Source organism: Trachypithecus francoisi, unplaced genomic scaffold (genome assembly GCF_009764315.1).
Source record: "Trachypithecus francoisi isolate TF-2019V2 unplaced genomic scaffold, Tfra_2.0 Lachesis_group2, whole genome shotgun sequence".
In the NCBI taxonomy this organism is placed as follows: domain Eukaryota; kingdom Metazoa; phylum Chordata; class Mammalia; order Primates; family Cercopithecidae; genus Trachypithecus; species Trachypithecus francoisi.
In genome coordinates this window covers 96356166-96379248 of record NW_022681465.1, presented here as the reverse complement: position 1 = coordinate 96379248, position 23083 = coordinate 96356166, and the positions used below count along the sequence as shown (strand labels likewise).

At 37.7% G+C, this 23083-nt stretch overlaps 1 protein-coding gene and 1 non-coding gene across 3 annotated transcripts in view; both read right to left on the bottom strand.

The window, feature by feature from the left end:
• The window catches only part of RGS7BP (regulator of G protein signaling 7 binding protein), a 106322-nt gene that overhangs the window by 19922 nt on the left and 63317 nt on the right, over positions 1-23083 (bottom strand). For both annotated transcript variants that reach the window (XM_033179681.1, XM_033179682.1), the window contains exon 3: positions 17614-17744. In XM_033179681.1, the coding sequence (XP_033035572.1) occupies positions 17614-17744 (131 nt within the window). The remainder of the gene's footprint in view (positions 1-17613; positions 17745-23083) is intronic.
• Positions 19828-19930, bottom strand: LOC117066185. Its single transcript, XR_004430179.1, has one exon. It is a non-coding gene; the product is annotated as a U6 spliceosomal RNA (small nuclear RNA).

The window sequence follows — 23083 nt, the reverse complement described above, 5'->3', positions numbered from 1 at the left end:
TGTATAACATTATGTAGTCTGGAAAAAAGGATAGCTATTATATATAGTGTTTTTGCCTCCTTTATCCAGTTTTATTTTTATCATGTAGATATAACTCCAGACAAGTTAAGTGATTGTTACAGCCTTTATCATTGAATATTCATAAGGTAGTGGCTATATCACCTTATCTTTTAGCTCAGTTTCCCTAATCCTACTGTGATTGCTTTGCATTAACAAGAAAACTAACAAAAAACAAAACCTACAAACTTGTGAAGAGGATGCCTGCTCATGGTAAAATCTAACAGGAAGTTTTTTCCTTGGATTTCTGCTGGAGGGAAGTAGCAAAAATCTCATCCCTGAAGTTTCTAACCCATGTGGTAACAATACTAGGAGAAAGAGCGAAGCAATTTAATTGGTTGTATGCCTTTCACCAACCTACAGTAGAAATCGACCTCTGAACATTCAGCCAGAGCACATGCACACATTTACTGATGAGAAACTTTGATCTTTTCCTGTGTACTTTATGTACGTTGATCCTGGGTGATGGGACTTGCCTGAGGAATTGTTTCTCCAATTTTATGGTATGCTCTTGGGGGGAAATTAATTAAGCACATAATTTAGCACATTACCATTTCACAGTTGGAGGGCATTGACCTCTTAAAAGCATTTGCATTTTGCCTCTTGGCAGAGTGCAGCAAGTGCAGTCAGTCTACCAGCCATGTATCTCTAGGCAGGGTCAGCCTTAGGATGTTAGTCTGAGCAGGGGTAGCTGAGATGAGGGGAAGCAGCAAAATGAGGGCTCCCCCAAAAACAGGTCTCCGCTTTTCAAAATCTGAAGGCTTCTATTACACTCCTGTGTATTGGAAATGTCTTGGTGAATGGAGTATGCTTTGAGCATCAAAGAGGGGGAGGGGAAGAAGATTCATCAGAATTCTCTGGCTTATGGGCTTTGTCTAGCTTTGGGGCCATATTATTCCCTGTCCTGAGGTCCAGACTATAGAGCCTGAAGCTTTTATTCCAATGAGGAAAAGGGAGGACACCAGGAAACGTGATGTTCCTTGTTGGAGTCCTCTCTCCACCTCCCTCATATTACACCTTTTACATGCAAAGCCGTAAATGGAATTTGGTTGACAACACCTTTGATTATACTTAATACCTGTGATTATTCTGCTACTTACAAGACAAATGCCCTTCCATAACTTTTTCAAACTAAAACATCATTTTAAAGATTTCAAAGATCTTGAAACAGCCTTATGGGCTTGTAAAGGCAGGTAATAACCTACTTTTCCTATTTTTGGTGACGTTTAGGTCTAACTCTGCTAATGTAGCTGAACCAGAATGGAAACCATGAATGTTGGCCCTCACTTTAGGGCTTTCTGTCAGCTTACAAAATCCCTGCAGAAGTTTGATATAGTATCTTCTTTAGCTAACATGTCTTAAAAGACAGAAAAGATCAATATGAATTTAAGGGGTTTTCAATTCCAGAATGTATGTGGTGTCAAGTTTACTCTGCAAGTGAATTATAATTGCTCTCATTTACCTGTAGTACCGACTTTATGCTAGGATTCTTCTCCATGACAAGACATGTTGCCTTCTTAGAAAAGTCCACTATCAGAAATGATCTTGCTTATGTATTTGCTTACTAGTTTATTGTTTGCCATCCCCAGTCCCACACTCATCTCTCATCTCCAAACTTCATAGGTAAACTCTGTAAGGCCAATAATTTTATCTGTTTTCTTCAATTCTATAAGCCTACTACCGAAGACCAAGGCTTATGCATAGTAGTATCTCAATAGATATAGCATTAAAAAATGTAATTATACTATATATGTTGTTATACAACTTACTTTGCTACTGTAGTCAGGCTTAGAGATATTTTCCTGTTAGTGCATTTTAATTTATGGAATGCTTTCTAATGGATGGGCAGTATTCCATAATAAGGAAGCTAGGTTGTAATTGTTCTCTTTTTCCACAGTATGTCAATATTTATGTAAAACAGATACTTTGAGGCAGAATATTGAGACAAAGTATATGTATGCACCTTTTAAAATTTAATATATATTGCCAAATTGGCCTCTGAAAAGGCTATGCTAATTTATACTTTACGTCCACCAGTGGTAATCCAGGGGGCCCATTTCCCCACCCCTTTCCTAGCACTTCATATTATCAACATTTAATTTTTGCTAATTTAATGGGGAGAAATAGAATCTCATTTCCCTTTTGTTTTTAGTTTTCATTTCCTTTATTACTACTGAGGTTAAACTTCTTTTCTTTTTTTTGTTTTCTACTTTCTTTTTAAAAAAACTTTTAAGTTCAGGGGTATAGGTGCAGGTTTGTTACGCAGGTAAGCATTTATTTTCCTATTTTAATTGACTACTTGTGTTTCTTCCTTACATTTTCCCGTTTAAACAATGGGTTGAGTTTCTTATTGGTTTGTAGGGGTTCTCTTCATAGAATGGACATTGAACATTTGCTATATATACTGCTTATATCTTTTACTCTATTATGTCTTTGAATTTTGTTTATAATGTGTTTTGTGAAAAGTTAAATTTGTATAGTCAAAGCTGTTCATCTTTTATGTCTTTTGGTATTATGCCTTGACTATATTTTCTTCTAATACTCGCACAGTTTTGAAATATTCAGTTCTATAATTTACTTTTATATATGGTATGATATAATAATCTAAATTTTTAGCTCAAATGAAGAGCCAATTGCCCCAACAGCATCTAGTGACTTTTCTATTGACTTTGCTCTTTCTAATATATTAAGTTCCCATATAAATGTGAGTTTATTTCTGGATATACTATTTTATTTTATATTTATTTGTTTATCCTGTGGCAGTTCCATGATATCTTAATTATTATGTTTTTAGTATTCAGTACAGAAAGTTCTCCTTCATTGTACTTTTCCCACTGACATTTTTGAATTTTGAAATTTTTGAATCCACTGCAAATGAAACTATAAATTACTATCATGTAAGACTTTGACCTTTATTAAAGCGTGAATCATTGATTACTTTTTAAGTGTTGTCTAGGTTTAATGGTTTATTTAAAATTATTTCTTTTTATGTTAATTTTGATAATTCATTTGTCCTAGAAAATAATCCACTGAATACATTTTTAATAGTATAAAGTTGAATGCAGTTTTCTCTTGGAACTGTTTCATACCCTAATGCTATTTATTTATGGCTCCTGATTTCTTTGAATACCACTTTTTCTTGGATGTCAAACATGTCTTCCTCTTTTTTGAATTCAGTTTTCATTTTTGGGAGCATATCCTTGACTAATTGTTTCAGAGGAGATCTGTGGAATGCTAAATTCATTAGTTTTTACATGACCACAAATACATTTTCTTCTCTCTCTCTCTCTCTCCCTCTTGGTACTTACACTTAGATTCTAGTTGGCTGGCTATATAAATTCATGTTCAAACTAAGTTTTTCTAATAACTGGTATGACTCTGTTCTCTTCTCTTTTATCTGTACCTAGGGATGCACCAATGTTTTTAAACTTTGATTAAATATGATGCAATATAATTTGATTCTATACTATTATTTAATGTATTGTCTATATTTAAATTTCCCCAATGGTTTCAATAAATACTTTATCATTTCTCTTTAAATTGAGGGATACATTTAAGGACTATGCACTGCATTTACTTGTTGTGTTTTTTTAGTTTTCTTTTTTTTTGAGACAGGGTCTCATTCTGTTGCCCAGGCTAGAGTGCAGTGATGATAATAGCTCACTGCAGCCTTGAACTCCTGGGCTTATGTGATCCTCTCTCCTTAGCCTCCCAATAGCTGGGACTATAGGAATACAACACCATGCCTGGCTAATTTGTTTTTATTTTTTGTAGAGATGGGGTCTTACTATGTTGCCCAAACTGATCCTGACCTCAAGCACTTCTCCCACCTCAACCTCCCAAAGTGCTGGAATTACAGGCATAAGCCACTGTGCATGGCCTGTCATGTTTCTTTATTTTCTTTTAATCTAGAACAGCATCCTTGCCTTTTTCATTTTTACTGTCATGAATACTTTTGAATGAAGAGTTCAGGTCAATTGTTTTATATAGTGTCCTTCCACTTGGATTTGTCTGATGGGTCCCACATGCCTAGATTCAGAATAAACATTTTTTGGCAAGAATATTATAAGGGTGATACTGTGTCCTTAGTGCATCATACCAGAAAGAACGTGAGTCAGTTTGTCTTATTCATGATGCTAAGTATTATCAATTGTTTGTTTAATGTGGTTTCTGTCAGCTTGTACAAGGTGCATAGTAGATGCACCCCTTTTCCCCTCTGTAACTTTTTTCTTTTTTGAGACAGAGTCTGTCTCTGTTGCCCAGTCTGAAGTGCAATGTTGTGATCTCAGCTCACTGCAACCTCTGTGTCCCAGGTTCAAGCAATTCTTGTGTCTCACCCACCCAAGTAGCTGGGATTACAGGTGTGTAGCACCATGCCTGGAAAATTTTTTGTATTTGTGGGAGAAACATGATTTGGCCATGTTGGCCATGCTGGTCTGAACTCCTGGCCCTAAGTGATCCGCCCACCTTGGCCTTCCAAAGTGCTGGGATTATAGGTATGAGCCACCGTACCCACCTATCCCTCAGTAACTATTAAGTAATCTACCAAGTGATTCATTGAGATAGTCTAATATTTTAACTTTAGATATTTCTTTTTTTTTTTAGGGTTGGGGAATGGTTTTCTATTTTTCTTGATTACTGATTTCTCTCAATTCTCTCTGTTCTTTCAGAACTGCTATTTTATATTGGAGTCTCTGGCTCATCTTTCCCATTTTTTAAGTATTCTCCATACTCAGATGATCTTTTGGGCTGAATTCTGGGGAATACCTTGACTTCATCTTTCATTTCACCATTTTAGGCTCTCAGTATTTCCATTATAATAATGTTAAGAACTGTGAAAGGTCTGAGATTTTACCTTACTTGCAAATTAGCCTATTGTAGTTTCATGGATACTGGAAGAAGACATGAGATTTCTCGGTCAGATACAAAGGTAGTTTATTACTCACAGAAAGCAGTAGCCAGAGGATTAGCATTTGTGCTGGTTTTTTGAGTCCTAATTCCCACAGTGAGGAGCAAAAGGGCCAAACAGTACCTGCACACACAGTGGGCTGCGTGACAGGAGGGCAGAACCCTGAGCTCAGGGATTCTGTGTGTTTTATAAGCGTGTCTGCTCTTTGCTGAAGAGGGAAACATTTTCACTGTACTGAATAGTAAGTATGCCTTGCTCTGGAAGAAACACTGTCTCTGTTTTCCAAGGCATTTCCTAAATAAACATCCTTGAGAAGATAGGGTAAAACAAAGGGCAGTCAGTGCCCCAGTTTGCAAGATGTGCAGAATGTGAGAGACGAGTGGAGAACTGTCTCCCAACACTAATTAACCCATCTATTTTTATTTGATTGATCATATTTTTACTTCCAACAAATCTGGCTGCTTCCTTTATGTTGCAGACAAAAATTGTTTTAAGAATATGCAGACTCATAAATCTCTTTGCATATATTGATCACATATATTTTAAATTTTTTATCACTTTGAAAATGTGTTCTTCAAGTATTAGTCATTTATTGTATTTGGTATCTCCTTTTTACAGTGTTTGTTTTTCTTAAAAATCTTGCATTCCTGAATGTCTATTCAAATTTGTTTTTCAGGACCTCTGTCTGTCTGTTAATAACAGTTTCCTCCTTCTGGTGATGATGGAGAAGGGGCAGGGTGTGTGGCTGGACAATATGTGTCAAAAGCATTTCTTATGGGTGTGAGGGTTTCCCATCTCCAGTGGATACCTGGGTACCCGCCTGTTTTTGGCCCTGTGCCTGCTCTAAGTTTCCTGTTTACCACTCCTATTCCGGTGAGATATACTGAGCAATTTAGTCTGGAAAAAGCACTGTAGTCATGTGCTCACTGTCTTTTTCTTCTGCAGCTGTCCTTGTGGAGGCTCAGATTTATTTTATACTCTTTTCTGCTTTGCTGCCCAGTCCTGGCCCTCACACAAGATGTCCTCCTGGGGCAAGCACTGATGGTCTGTGCTGCTCAGTGTGGGGTAGCCCAGCTTTTCCGTAATGCGATTTTGAACATGAAATTTCCTGACAGCAGTTCCAGCAATCTTTCCCATGATTTGTATTTGTTGACTCTGAGTTTGAAGAATCTCTGGAATTGATCTCATTTTCACAGAAAATTTCTCCTGCTTGAATTTCTTCTTGAGTTTCTTATCTGCTAGGGGGTTTCCTCTGTTTTATTTTCACCAATCTAATCCCAATTGCTTTCTAGCTTTGACAGATTCCTCAAAATTTCTAGTTTGTTGAAGTCATCCTTCCTTGTTTTTCAGGGTTGTGGGAGACTGTTTTGTGTTTGTCATCCTCTATTTTCTTTTCCTCTTACTATTAGAAATGACAGAGCTATGGCCAATGGACTCTGATCAGGAGTGATGTATGCCTCTTCCAGACTGGCCCCTGAAAGTCCTCCTATAGGATCCCCCAGGTTTTCCTTGTTTTCCCCTTGACCATTTGATGAATGCAGAGAATGGAAACAGCAACACTGCTCACTCTACCCAGCTCTGGCATTGGACTATGCCATCGGTGAATAATGAATTTTTATTGCTCTAATCCATTGAGATTTGGTGTTATCTCATACAATAGTTACCCTACCCTGACAAATACAGGAACTAATATGGATTTATTCCTTTCATTACATGTTTTTCCATTATTTCAGTGGATTTTCACCAGGAAGGAAAATATATGCATAAGTTCAGCCCAACATCTCTGGATAAACTTTTCCTCTAATTATACTCTCCTTCTTTTGACAATAGACACAGAATTAAAGCAATTCATTCATTTAGTCAATAACCATTAATTGAAACTTTACTCTGCTCGAGGCACTCTGCTAAGTGCTAGGGATACAAAGGTGAACATACTTATGGTGATCAAAGTCTAGAGAGGACAATAGGGAAGAAACCAGGCAATCAACTCTCAATGTAATGTGTGCCATTATTAGAGTCATGGAAATGCTTGAGGGACACATTGAGTGGGCATTGGTCAGGCTTGGAGGGTCAGGAAAATCTTTCTGAAGAAAGTTATGGCCTTCATAAGTTATCTAAGTTAAGACCCAAAGAAAGTATAGGGATGGGCCAAGTGAAAGGGACAGGGGTAGGGTGAGGTAGGATGGGTCATATGTCCAAGGCAGAGGACAAAACTGGAAGGAACTTGCAAGTTGATGTTCCTCAAAGTAGTTCAAGATGATTCAAGTGGGTAGGGCAGGGTATAAGGGCAGGTGAGGTGGGGATTACTGGTGAGATATGAGACTGGAGAGGTTTTCAGGGTCAGTTCATAGATATTCTTCTGAGCCACATTACGGAGTCAGCAGAGCCATCCAAACCTGGAAAGTGGCCAATTTGAGTTCTTGATCCCCAGCATCACCCCCTTTGACAGGTTATCCTCAGAATTCAGTACTTGTTGTCACATATCAGGTGGGCTCCTTGCCCTCTTCCTGGAAAAGAGGTCAACATGTGTTTCCAAATGGTGACTTCAAGTCAATGTTTTGCTTTGCCCAAGGGAGTTGTTGTACATTTAAAATCATTTCTTATTATGAAATGAAAAACTCTGTCCCCTGAAAAATCAATTTCAGGCCTCAGTGAACAAATATTTGCTCAGGAGGGGATGGGGTAGGGGAGGAAGATAACCCTTAGAGCACCTTAAAATCATACATGCTGGTTACATCACTGTTTAGAACTAGGACATGAAAAACTTGGCCACTTTCCTTAGAGTCTTGAAAAGCTTTTAGCCTTCAGCTCCTTGGGGATTTCTATGTATTTTTAGCTTGTTTATGGATAATATAATAGGCATGTTTGAGGAAAAGTTAAGGGAAACCACCCATGAAGCACATAACAAATTGAAAGGCTGGTTATTCTTATATTCGTGAGAAATTGCCGGTCATTCACGAGAAACAAAAACACATCTGACTGTGGGGCAGTGTCAAGGGTGCAGTAGAGCACTCTCAGCTTTAGGAGTCCTTGGCACAGGCACCAGAGGAGTGGGCTGGGAGTCCTTTATCACACCCACTCTAGAGACCTCTTTCCTTCTCATCTCTTATTTCTCTCATCTTTTCTCCTCCACTTGTGTTTTCCCCATTCCTCTTTTCTTTCCCCCTTCCATTCCTTCTTGCTTTCCTGCCTGTCTTCAGTTTGCCAGTGACAATGGGAGGCACTGCCATAGTATCTTTTTGGATGTCCTTAGTTTGGTCTCTATTGTCCAGTAAAGTAAATTTATCCATTTGAGTAAATGTCTCCAGGAATCAAAACAAAATAAACCAGTCTTCTCTGGGATAATACTGTATCAGTGCCCTATCACTTCCTTGGTGGCAGGAGTAAATTTCCTACATGCTTTGTGCTCCTGACACATTACCTGCACACTATGCACAGAACAGGCTTGCAGGGCAGTTTTCATACTGACTGAATGTGAACAACAAAATGAACATGGCGTATATCAGATTCATGAATGCTTATGAATCCAAATAGTTATACTAACTCTCATGCATTTTCATAACTGCTAGGTGCTTGTTAACACCATGCACTGTGAAAAGGACTGGGGAAATGTAGGCTGTTTTTTAAATAATCCACTTTTACTCTCTTGTGTTTCTAAAAAGCATGGAACTTAAATGGAAATAAATTATATTAATTCAGTTAGTCATTTACCCATATGAAAAAGTAGTTTCAAAGGTTTTTCCACACTATGGTAAGAAGATATTCTTAGGGTCGTAAAACACATGGCAAAAAATAATAATTATACCATACCCGGAGCTCCATGCTTCCCATGCACTGGGAGATAAACATTTTCCAATTCAGAAGAGATACAAAACTATCCCCTTCTCCTCCTGCCCTTTGGCCTCCTCTGCGCTCCTTGTGGCACTGCTGTCCCATCATGGCCCCCAGAGTAGCAGCCTTCATGGTAGTGCCAAGTAGCTGTGTAAGAAGCACAGAGCCCCCTTGGAACACAGGAGGAGAGCAAACAATAGAAGATACATTCAAAGGATATCCTTATGGGGCTCTGACTGCTCCCTTTCCAGCCCCTAACACAGTGAGAGCAGCACAGTGTCTAAGATGTATTCACACTATAGTTAATTAATTCAGACTTTTCCATACTGGGTGTCATGGCTAACTTGTATGCCTTTTGGATCACATAAATGTTTCATTTTATTTATTTACTTTTACTGTACATAATAGTTTCTTAGAATTAAACTTTTTCACCCATGGTAATATATTTTGTAAATAAGATGATATATGGAGTTAAAATTCTCTCCAGTCTTGAAAGTACCTCTCCGAACTAAGTGTTATTTTGGTAAGAAACTAAATACACAATTTATTTTAGTTATTAAGCATGGTTTTGAAATATGCTCACTAATCATTAAATAAGATAAAATTCAGCTAACTGTGCTACTCTCCTTTATTTCTCCACTTGATACGTCTTCCTGCCCTTCTCCAATGTAGCTTAGTAAGAATGGTCTAGTGCAGTGGAACAACCACAAACTTTGTAGTGAGACAAATGTGCTATGTGGCCTCAGGCAACTTACCTCATTGAGCTTTGAGTTCCTCATGTGTAAAATGGGGAAAATATACTTGAGGATAAAATGATGCATATGCATAATGCACCTGGCGAGTAGAAGGTACACAGTAAGTGGAAGCTATGATCATTGCTATTATCCTATTCTTCAGCCAACATCTACATTGACTAAAGGTGACAAATAATGTCCTACTCACTGGTATGTGAAGACCTGGAGATAGAGTAGAAGAAGGCTTTAGATTACCCTTGGGTTTCAGAAGTAAGTTATGTTTATATTCTTCAAACAGTACATGCCTGTTCTGGTCATTTGTAACACGAATGTTCATGAAATTGTTTCCTTCTTGTCCTTCAGGTCTCAGGTTAAATTTTATCTCCTTAGAGAACTTTGATCACCCCTTCCAAAGTAGCTACCCAGTCACTTTCTATTACATCATCATCCATTCTATTTCAATTATTTTCATTGCACTTATTAGTATTTGGAACTTTTAGAAAAGTTGTTTATTTCTGTTCTTTCTTTCCCACTCCTCTCTTTCTTCTCCCCCCACCCCCACCTCTGCTCTGTCTGTCTCTCTTTCTCCTCTCTCCCTTTGCCTTAGAATATATATTTCATAAGAAACAGAAACCTCTTCAGTCTTTCACCCAGGCTGGAGTGCAGTGGCATCATCGTGGCTCACTGCAACCTCTGCCTCCTGGGCTCAAGAAGTTCTCCTGCCTCAGCATCCTGAGTAGGTGGGATTACAGGCACCCGCCACCACACCTGGCTAATTTTTGTATTTTTACTAGAGACGGGGGTTTCACCACGTTGGACAGGCTGGTCTGGAACTCCTGACCTCAAGGGATCTGCCTGCCTCGGCCTCCTAAACTACTGTGATTACAGGAGTGAGCCACTGCGCCTGGCCTACCTCTTCAGTCTTAATCATTGCAGTCTCTTACCACTCAGAACAGTGCCTTACATATGATAGATAATAAATATTTCTTCAAATAATGAACACATGTTTCCACTTAGAATTTGAATCATGTCTAAGATTTATTCAGCTTTATTTCTTCTAATCCATTGTTCTATTTTAGTATCAATTGCCTCATTCCATTAGGAAATAAGGCAGCTATATTCTATTTCTGTCTTTATGTTGCTGGCTTCTTTTGTTGAAGTGTGGATCATCTCTTTTACATTTCTTAATATGATGCTGAATACATTGGAGTTTTTACTGCTCATATTTTATTCTTGTCTTGAGTTCATCCTGTATTTTGCTGGAAGATGGCTCATTAATTTCTTATTAGTGCATCTTGAGCTCTTAGCTCCCAGCAGCTTCTGAATTGAGATTTTTCAACTTTTAACATTGCTCTATTATTTCCCTTTTGTGATTACATCTCTTCTGCATATTTTTATCTCTGTATTTACCATGGTAGCACATTTTAGGGGAAAGAACCCATCTTATCTTTGGGAGAGGAGGGAGGATGGTATACCCTCAAACGGCCTGGGGACAATTTTGCAGTAAGCTATGGCAGAGAGGACAAGCAGAGTCAAAGGGGACCACTGACAGAGCAAGGTAAAATGAGAACAAAGATAGAAAGGGCAGGTTCACATGTGGAGGGAAGCTGGACTGGAGTGTTCTGTCATTTCTGCTCTTTTCAGAATGGGGCTGTTGCCACAACTGATTGAATGGGGAAAAGAAAGCAAGAGAGAGGAAAGCCATGGTCAAAATGGCAGGATCATTCAATTCCCTTAGAAACCGGGCTCCACTTTCTGCCAATGAAGTGAATGAAACCTGCAATCTCTTTTCATCTGGTGGCAGAAAACAGGCATTAATAGTCAATGTGATACATAGACTCAGTAATGGGAAAAGATTTCCTACCTAACTAACTGTGAAGAAGTGAGAACAACTATTTTTCACCATAAACATAGAAATTAGACTTTGTCAAGTAATGCTTCAATCTACAACTTAAAGTGTTAGAATATGAAACTACAAGATGACTAAAATTATTCCCATCTGTCACCTTCTTAAAACAAACAAAGTTTTTCAGAACCACTCTCTACCTGATATAACTCAGTAGCGTTTATTATATGTAGATTTTACCTCACATTACTGTAATGTACTTTCATTTTGTTGGCCATAAAAAAAGAAAATCACTTTAGTAATGTTTTTCTTCATTTCTTTGGCAACAGGATCATCTTGCAAAGTAAAAAAGATTTCCAAGTAGATTGTACCAATCAGACTTATGAGACAGCAAAAATTCAGAAGCATGGTGCATGAAATAAACATGAAAATCCATTGACGATTTTGCTAAGGACTAGAAAGATAGTTATAAGTTGCTTAATTGGGAGAGAAGGAAAATCTTCATTACTAAATTCAGGCTCACTACAGGAGCTTTAAAGTTATTTGAGGCTTGTTTTTCCCAGAAAGAAACTATATTCTTAACCCCTGCAGTGGCCTTGTGTGCCCCTTCTCTCCAAAGAGTAAACTCATGTCATGACTACTCAATACAGTAGTACAACTAAGTGAGATACACAATTCTATCTGAACTTCTGGTGGCAGCCAGGGAGGTGGATAGACATAAAAACAAATTAAATGTATAGATAAATGTGAAACAGTTTGGTTTCAGTATCTCATTCTAATCAAAAATTGACTAGAGACTCTCATATAGAGCCAAGTTAGTGACTCAGTTGCAATCCCCCCCTTTTTTTTTCTTGATGGAAAAGAAATGCTGAAGAAGAAGGGAATGGCAAACTTTTAGTACTCACACAGAGGGAAAATAGTGTAGCTTGCATAAGGGATTAAAATACCAGTTTTTATTTTGTTTATATTTTGAGATGGGGTCTTGCTGTGTCACCTAGGCTGGTGTGCAGTGGTGTGATCTTGGCTTGCTACAGTCTCTGTGTCCCACCTCAAGCAATCCTCCCACCTCAGCCTCCCAAGTAGCTGGGATTACAGGTACGTACCAACACACCTGGCTAATTCTTGTATTTTTTGTAGAGACAGGGTCTCACCATGTTGCCCAGGCTGGTCTCAAATTCCTGGGCTCAAGTGATCCTCCTGCCTCAGCCTCCCAAAGTGCTAGGATTGCAGGTATGATCCACCACACCTGGCCTCCAGTTTCTATTATAGCATTACAAGAAACAAACCAGATAGAGATTCTATGCAGAAAGAGATTTCAAGTGTTACAGATTAGAATGTGAGCCATAATTCCCCTAAAACTCAGGGAACTTTTATTTCTCAAAGGAAGGCATTTAGTGAGGTCAGCCAGACAGACTCAATCCCTAGCCTGAGGCCACACCAGAGGTACCACTGTTTGGTTATGAGTATATTATCTTGTAAAAACTAGTCTGGCATCTTAAATCTCAGTAAAAAGTCTTCTTTCCATTGGGAAAATGGTCATTTTTGCTAAGATATGACATATAAAATTAAATAAATATATGTATATTTATATTTTATATACCTATTTATATGGATTTATATCAGTACTGGGGGAAGGGGACTAATTTCTTGATCCATGCTTTCTCCTGCTACCTCCACCACCTTGCCTGAAATTTGGAATCACCTACATCTCAATTATTAATGCACTGCTCATTTTGAGACTATACATATTTTTCCTTAATCATGCATCTTGACTCAGGGCCTTAAGTCATATTAGCATAGCCTTCCTTCCCATTCCTTCCCCATTTCTTGTTTTTATGAAGATGAAGCATTTGTCTGCCTTTCTCTCCAGTGGTAGTAAGTTTTCTCACTTCTTATTGGTAGTAAGGCTACTTGACTCCTTTCTGTCTACTTTTATGAGTAGGTGCTCCAAGCTTCAAGGGTTCCAAGATACATGTTATGTCTCTTAATTTGTCTGACTCTTCTGTTATAGTTTAATACTCTTGGGTTGTGGTCTATGGACCTATCTCTACCTCAACTCATTTCTGGCTATTCGTGGTCACTGGAACCAAGTATTCTTATTCTTTTAACCACGGCCTCCCAAAGAGTCATATACTTGTGTATTAACTAGAGGTTCCTGGGCAGACAGGTTGCTCTACAGTTTCCAATGATATCAAAGAATGAACAAAACCTAGTGGCACCAGCTGACATTTTCTGTGCCATCTTGATGGTGAGAATATGAATTAGCACACAATACAAACAAGCCAGGAGTCCAAAGTATTAAGATAGTATTAATCCCTTAGGTGTAATAAAGAGATTAATGGTGAGAAGAAATCAAAAGGATGTATCATACAAATATGTAACTAAAAAATTAAGAAATGATTTATTTAATGTAATCATCCCTCCCCCAAAGCTAATATTTTATTTGTCCTTCCAGAAATTTTCAAGAAATTTGTCTAGTGTATATTTTCATGCATATGTTTGCTAGCACTTTATTTTCTCTGGTTTAATGATATTTTCTTTCATGCTTATTGCTAGTGACTTATCTCCACCTTCAATATTTTTGTTTTGTTTTGTTTTCTTTTCTTTTCTTTTTTTGAGATGGAGTCTTGCTCTGTTGCCCAGGCTGGAGTGCAGTGGTATGGTCTCAGCTCACTGCAACCTCCACCTCCTGGGTTCAAGTGATTCTCCTGCCTCAGCCTCCTGAGTAGTTGGGATTACAGGCACACGCCACCACGCCCAGCTAATTTTTGTGTTTTTAGTAGAGATGGGGTTTCACCATGTTGGTCAGGCTGGTCTCGAGCACCTGACCTTGTGATCCGCCTGCCTCGGCCTCCCGTAGTACTGGGATTACATACGTGAGCCACTGCGCCCAGCCTTCAATATATTTCTTAAGCCTACATGTTACTATTTTCTTTACTCCTGTATTAATTGATAATTTATCACCAATAAAGCAGTCTCCTCCTCCTCATTGCCTTAACTCAACTGGTACCAAGAGAAAGGTAACGGTCTACAGGACAGCTAGTTCTTGGACTTGCCTTCTGGAAACACAAGAGATTTGCCAGGAGTGTAGGGTATATGCATACTTCCAAAAAGAGTAACGAATTATGGTTTGCTGGCTACAGATGGTGATCGAGGGCTATACACATATTCAGTTGGAGAACTACCTCAATGACTTGTTTTAGTTTTTTCCAGCAGTAAAAAAAGTAACTTTAGAGATGTTTCTGATTTGGTATGTCTGGGGTGAGGACTAAGAATTTGCAATTCTAACAAATGATTTGGACACCAATGCTGTTAGTTCAGGGGCTGCACTTTGAGAGCCACTGCCTATTTCAATGGTCACATCCCCAGTTCCTGGAGACAACGCACTGTATGAGCCATCACACAGATCACACTCATCAGGGGCACCTACCCCTTTTGTGTTTGCTTTTCATCAGCATGGGGGAGAAAGAAGAACACATAAAGCCACATTGAAAGTGCACACTTCAGGGAGTAGACAGTAGCAAAGCAGAATGGCATGGTAAGGGCTTGGAAGTTTTTCCTTTTATTCTTACGGAGGGTGGGGTGTGATTTACATTTTTTTGGTCTCAAAGGGTAGAGGAGCAGTCCTTAATCCTCTCTGTGTTTCAGAATCACCTGGAGTGCCCTCAGAGACTTCAATTCAGTAGGTCCTTGGATAGGATCCAGGCATCTGCATGTTTATTCAGCATCCTGGATAATTTTGAAGCATGTTTTCTAAGGATTACTCTTTAACTAATAATGATTTTAGAAGATAGAAATCCAAGTGGACAGTTAATCCTACATGGGGGAGAAATCAAAGATACTATCAGGTATTTTCTTTTTATGAATTGTACACGGAAGTTTAGGCACTAGAGCAGGGGGCAGCAGTTTATTTGATTATTTTTAAAAAATAGGCAGAGAAAGAAGCAGAGCAGAAACTGACAGTGAAGACAAGAGGCAGTGAAGACGGAAGGAGCTGCTCAGTTAAGAGGTGACTGCATTTCATTTGCATGAAATGACCAAATGCAACAAGAAAGCAGTCTGGATGGGGAAATCCCCTTTACTCATAAACAGAGAGCTAGCAGAGAAGAGTTGTTATTGCCTTTTCAAAAATCAGTTGTGAAAAGACAAAAAGTAGGAGTGTATGGCAGAAGGAGACCAGGTGGCAAATTGAGGAGCTACAGCAGGAGTGGGAGTAGAGATCACCGGGTGTTAAGGACATGCCGTCAGCAAGGAAGATCCCAGTGGCAACAAGGCATGAAATCCCGCAGGTGTAGCCAGTGCAGACCTGGGAATAAAACTACCTATCCTGTGTCTACTCAGTCATTAGAGAGAACGAAAATACTACTCTGTATGTGTGTCTATGTGTGAATGCATGTACATGTTTGTGTGTGTGTGTGTCAGAGAGAGACAGAGAGAGAAAGACATCAGGTCAGTGACATCAGTTTGGATGTCATGAGTGTGTCTGAGTATTCAATTTCCTGATCAGGCATTAGGAGTATCAAGGAGCTAATCTCTCATATATTAATAACAGCAGTAAAGATAGAAACCCTTGCAAAATCAGCCTTCAGAAGGCAAAAGGAGAAAGACATAATATTCACATATTGGGAAAAATGTTCTCCTGTCTCTGGAGCAATGTAGTAGGATCTTGTTTTTAGTTCACCTGTGTGCATATGTATATGTGTACACAAGATTATTATTATTTTTTTTTGAGTGTCGCTCTGTCACCTAGGGTGGAGTGCAGTGGTGGGATCTCGGCTCACTGCAAGCTCCGCCTCCTGAGTTCACGCTATTCTCCTGCCTCAGCCTCCCGAGTAGCTGGGATTACAGGCGCCGGCCACCACACTTGGCTAATTTTGTTTTTGTAGTTTTAGTAGAGACGGAGTTTCACCATGTTAGCCAGGATGGTCTTGATCTCCTGAACTCGTGATCCGCCTGCCTCGGCCTCCCAAAGTGCTGGGATCACAGGCGTGAGCCACTGCGCCCTGTCAAGATTTGGTTTTTACAAGTATTTCATCATGTCCTTTAGTTTCCTCCAAATTGCAACGCTTATTTGATTTCAAATCTTTCCTTTAATTGCTTCTTCATATGAAATATCTTTCTGTTTCCTTCCCTAACTGAACCCTAACTTCAGAACCCTAAGATTTTCCCTAAGTATTTCTAAGTTCTCTGGCCTTTTCTATCTCTGAAATTAAATCATAGGCAAGGATTACCTTCTATGCACAGCCCACCCTCTACCATTCTCCTGAGCTCAAGCACAAAAACACTGTATTCTAGAAGTTCCCAATAAATTATTGTTCAATGAATTGATGAAGAAAATACAGGTTGAATCTTCTGGTGATGGATACTTTTGACTTCCTCTGTGGCATCCTTGCCATTCCACTGTCTCCCATCACAGAATATCCACTGGTTGGGTGGGGCTGACTCCACCCCCTAGCTCCAGGAATGGTCCTTGATTGCCTTAACCAGTCAGTGGATTCCTCCCCACTGTCTACAGTGATTGGTTTAGGCATAAACCTGGTCCAAGCAGAATGAAGCTCAGAACTTTTTCTCTGTAGTTGGGAGAAGTTCTCTCTCTTAGTGGACAGTGCCAGATGTGATGACTGCAACTGTTGCAGTTTGCTAATGTGAGGGAAGCCAGCTTGAGGGTAAAGCCAATGCCCAGAAGGCAGAGCATCATTCAGAATGGGAGCTGGAAGTCTGATGAAATCATGCTGAAGCCATGACTAACCTCTGGGGGGTACAGTCCTTATTTCCTTTATGGTTTAAGCCAGAAAATGAGGTTATCTATTACTAACCTCCCTGTTATTTATGGAGTTCCCTCTATTTTTAAATCTTTGGGACACTATGTAATTTGTCTTCTTGCAACTTAATTCATTTAGGAAAATAGCACTCTTGGATAGCATTTACTCCCCTAGTAAAATCAGTATATACCTTGCTGTTTATGCTGAATCTAACAAAAGTCATGTTCACAACAGCTAAAATAATAAATTTGAGAACTGTTGCTGCCCTAATTTCTGTTCAAAACAATCAGTGTTAGTATACACTTAATGGTACTGATATAGACTTCTTACCAATTTATATAGCAAGCATTTCCTGAACATTTAAATTCATTCTAATTGCATATAGATAGGCATATGGTATATATGGACACTTTACCAAAGATTAGCTTTTGTTCAACATTCCTCAGTGTTTCCGGCAAGATTAAACGTAGATACCTTTTCGATGAAACTGAAGAGACCCCAGCAGACATATGGATTTTAGCATCTCTGTGGTATACATTTCTAAGCAGCACTGCAGCTGGATGTAAAGCCGACAGATTTCTGGATGGATCTCACCATCTTCCGGGCTGCAACAGAATGAAAGAGAAAAGCTGTGAACATTCTCAAGATTTCACTCATCAGCCATTTGTCTCAGCTCCGAGAGGGAAAAATGCTCAATAAAGATTCCTTAAAGCCTTGATTCTAAAATATAGGACTTCCTGCTTTGAAACCAATGACCAATGTGACAGTTCTTATGTAAGTCTCTTTCTGACTAACAGTTCTTAATTTTTTCCCCCTTCAGCAGCAGAGTTCTGCCGGGAGCTTAAAATCATAAATGCTTTACATAATTGAAAATATCAGACATCTTCAATTGAGCTGTTGGAACAAATTTCCAAAATATATTTAAACCATAAGAATCTCCTAGCTTGCAAGAAGAGATTAAAAACCCTTGTTTTTAGAGAAACTGACAAGAGCAATTCAATTACCAGTTGTAAGACAGCTCTTTAATATTAGGGCCCTAGTATAATATGATTACAGAGCAATTTACAAATTATTTTTATCAAGGTTTTTTGTCTCAGTCTAAAGGTTCTTCCTTTATTGTTTGCTACTGCTAATTTATGAGAGACCAAATGTTTTTAACGAAAAAATTAAAATGTCATGAAAAAGTAATAAAATTCTACTAATTATGCTTAACAATCTAAAGCTAAATAAATGCTGAACTTATGCTCTAAAGTTTATTCTAAAGTCTTGTGTCTGTCTTTATTAAATATGATAAAACATATATAAATGATAAAATATGGAGCGATCACTTTTGTTTTTAAGGGGAGAAAAACTAGTTGATAAAACAATACTCTATTTTATATGCGACTAAAATAGCACGTATTGCATAAAACAAATCAAATAAAAGGGATACAGCTTAGAGATAGATTAGAAATAAAAGAAAGCCTAAAAGTGAACTCTATCAAATGTCTTAATGAGTTAACTTTACTTCCATCCCTATTAATTTAAAATGCAATGAAATCTGATTTTTAAATATAGTATTTGAATTTGATTTCTTTGTAATGTGGGTCAGTGGCAAAATATCAGGAGGTAATTATCAGATAAAAATAATGACTTCAAGTTCTGGAATCACAGTAAAGAGAATTTGTATGTACACAGCGCTTTACAATGATAGTTAGTTTTCATTTTCAATACTTATTTAGTCGATGAGCAAGAGTTGATTTAACCATATGGCTTATGTAACACAAGGAAATGCAAAATTCTTAGCCTCAGCATCAGTGATGCCTGCACATGTCTTTACTGTGTCAGACAGAATAAAGTACCTCAAAAGATCTTTCATGCAAAATTTGGCTTTATCTGAAAATTAAAAGATGTTATTTTCTCATTGGTGTCTCATGGGTGCCGCCCTAGGCCGACATAGGAAGCAAGTGTATCTCTGGGGAAAATATTGGGTTTTTTTTTCAGAGCATCCGCCCATAGATGCCTTCCACTCTCAAGCTGTCCTCCGATTCTCCCATCTCACCCCACTCAGATATACCCAGACATACACACACCCAGACACACACACACACAGACACACATACACACCCCCCTCTGATTATTTCATATCATCTTCAGCCTTCACAGTTTCTGACTGTGTCCTGGACCTGCTAGATTCTGAACAGATAATGGGCATTAATGGTTCATGTAATAAAAACTGATCCTTGTATGTTATCTACTGATACATTTACTTTTCAGAGCAAAATCTGAAGATAATATCTTAATCTAAAAGGAGGGTAAAGGGAAAGTATTTTAAGGCAGACAGGTCTTTTCTATGCTGGTTCGTCATCCCAACATCAGCTGCCTATTTTCACCTATATATAACATTGGCCCGGTGGCTCATAGGCAGATATTTTTAAAAATTTTGTTTTTAATGGACACATAATAATTGTATATACTATGGTATATAGTGTGATGTTTTGATACATGTATATATTGTATAATGATTAAATCAGAGTAGTTGGCAGATCTATTACTTCAAATATTTATCATTTCTTTGTGGTGAGAACATTCAGAATACTCTCTTCTAGCTATTTTAAAATATAAAATACATTATGGTTAACTACAGTCATGCTACTTACCGTGCAATAGAACACCAGAACTTATTCCTTCTATCTAACTGTAACTTTGAACAATATAAAATGCTTCACAAATTTGCATGTCATCCTTGCTTAGGAGCCATGCTAATCTTTTCTGTATATTTCAATTTTAGTATATGTGATGCTGAACCCTCATATGCAGATTTTTTAAAAAAAAACTTTAAAACCTTTAAAAAATCTGTTGTATGTATTGTATATTTTATAAGTGGGACAATTAGCCAGTACAGTAGCATCCGGGCCATGGAACATTCTTATTTTCAGAAGTGCAAAATATGTGCCTAGTGGGGCTTAGCTCCAAAAATATGCAAACTTCATATATGGATGACATTTTATGTAATTTAAACAAATGACTATCATATTAACATATTTTAAGAACCAGTATATTTAGTATTATTTTACAGCTAGAAAAAGAGAGGCAAAGCAATGTATTAGGTGCTTCTGAGAAAAGGCACGTCAAAACAGATTAAAATGCCTAATTCAAAACATTTCTTTGGGTGCCATCTCCCAAATGCCTCTGTAACCCACAGAGATTCTCAAACTTGTTACAAGAAGAACTGAATAGGTGCCACCAGAAATTCAATCTGCCTAACAAAAAGTAATTGATGCTAAGGTTGCATCATAAATTTTCTGGTTAACAAAGTCACATATACACTCATATGTTGCCCTTTAATGTCTTGGGAAATTGAAATATAGAGAAAGAAAGGAACTATTTAAAGAAAAGTGGAAAAGGTATCTTTTATGTTAGAGTTTCACGATGCCTAGACTAAGTTACATTAACTTCAGGCCTTGTACAATTTATTTCTCCCTCTTTAGATCTTTAAGATTTATTACCGTTAGTGATTACTGAAAGTTCATTGAAATGCAAGTTGTCAAATGAGTTATAATACGTCTGATGTTATAAGCAGTGAACTGAAATACATTTTTGGGAAACACTAAGAGCATTTGCGTTATTTTCATAACAAATGAGTAAGAGCTGAAACACGGAGAATGAAAGAAGAGCTAAGAAAACAGCAATTTAAAAGCTTGAAACTTTCTAGGGATAAATTACAAGACCTAAGGAAACAATTACATTAAAATGAAATTGGACCTGTGTAATTCCTACGGGAACTGGAAGTAACTTAATTTAGAGGTAACTTTGCCACATGTTACTAATGTTTAGTCTAACACGATTCACTCTAATTAATCAGAGTTTAGGTCTATGAGAGTCACCCCTGAGGGTGATTCATTTAATTCAGTCAAATATGTTTTATGAGTTAGTGACTAGATTGTGATTATTTATTTATTCTATTGAGTGTAAGTCAAGAGCTTAACCATTTTGATTAATTTCAAAGCCTTAGTATTGATAGAAAAAAATCCTAAGAATTAACTTCAACAAAATTTCAGTGCTTTAGAGCTCAAGCTGAATCCAAAAACATTTAAAATAATGACCAAATTATAAACCTGCTCACAACTAACTCCTTGCAGATCAGGATTTAATGACCAAATCATATAGCTTAGGAAACCTGAACTGCTGTAGGAGGAGGATGACATGAATACAGATTTTGACAAAGTTGCCTCTTGACAATGGAAACTCTCTCTATTGTGAATATTCTTATTTTGTAGTTCAAAAAGTAATCTGACAAAGGCTTGACAGAATGGCTAACTGTAAAAAGACTCATAATGCCCAATGTTGGTGATGATGTGGAGCAAGAGAAATGCTCATACGTTGTTCATGGGAATTAAGTGATCTACAACTCCTTTCTAAAAAGTTCTGGAAGTTTCTTATAAAGCTAAACATACACCCTCCTATGACCTGGATTCCATTTCTAGGTATTTGGCCAAGAGAAATAAAAACATATTCACAAACAGAGTTCTACAAGAATATTCATGGTATTTTATTTAGATTAACCCCAAACTGGAAACAGCCCAGGTGTCTGTCAAGAGAAAAATGGTTAAATAAATTAGTACACTTCTACAATAGAATAATACTCAACAATTAAAAGAAGCTAACTCCTGATCCTCAAAACAACATAGATAGATCACAAAAGCCTTATCTTGAATGAGAAAATCCTTACACAAAAGAATAAATACTGTATTATTTCATTCATATGAGGCTCTAGAACAGCTAAAACTGATGCTAAATATTAGAACAGAGGTGGGGAATTGACTGAGAAGGGGCATAAGTGAACTTTCTGGGGTGAAGGTGATAGTCTGCGTCTAGATGGAGGTTTAGTTACACGAGTGTATACATTTGGCAAAATGTATTGAATGGCACACTTAAGATTTGCATTTGATTACATGCAAATTTTACTTAAAAAAAACAAAAGCAAATATTGAACTAAGTTAATGCTATGTATGCTGAATTGTTTATGAGTAAAGTTTACTGATATCTGCAGGTTCAGAAAAATAAAATCGATTGTTGGTTGGACAGAGGGATAAATAGACAGGTAGATATGTAATAAAGCAAGTATCGTAAAATGTTAATTGTAGAATCTAGGGAGTGGGTATTTATTTGATGACCGAGGATTTACATTTCCCTAAATAATTACATGGGATAAATTAATCAAAACCACTGGGAGGCTTTATAATTGGTAGGATCAAGTTTAGGAGTTAACACACTGGGGATTTTAGTTACGAAATGTTTTGGCCCTGTATCTGTCTGCTCTTTTGCTGAGGTTGCCAGACTTTGGAGGCCTGTGTAGCTGCTAATAGCTTTTTAAAAAAATAGCAAAATGTTTGTTATTTTAATGGTCTGTCCCTAATGTAATGATTTATGTATTTAGTTGAAGGGAGTAAGACATAATGAAAGGAAAATTGAATCCTGGAGTCAGAAAACTTAGATTTAAATATAGGTTTGCCCCTTAGAATTGCGATCTTAGGAAAACTACTTTAACTTCTCTGAGACTCAGTTTCCTCAGCTGTAAAATTGGAATAACACCTATATGAAGTATCTCAAGGTTGCTGCAAGGATCAAATGAAATCATGTGTGGGAAAACAAGTATAAAAGGCAAAGGATGGTAAGAAGTTGGCTGCAATTCCTTTTAGCATATCAAACTTTTGTTTAGTTAGCCTTCTGCTTGAATATAGTCTTTACTTATGAAAATTATCTGCTATTCTATAAAAGTCTTTATTTGCTTTACAGTTCCCTAATATGGACTTTGCTTAAAAAATATGCCGTTAGGCTGAGGAAAAAAAAGTGTGACCTCACTGACAATCACTCAGCATTTTACAGAATTTAGTGATGACAGATAAACACTCAGGGTTTGTCAGCTAGCAGAAATGGAAAGAGAACTCCCGTCACAACAAAT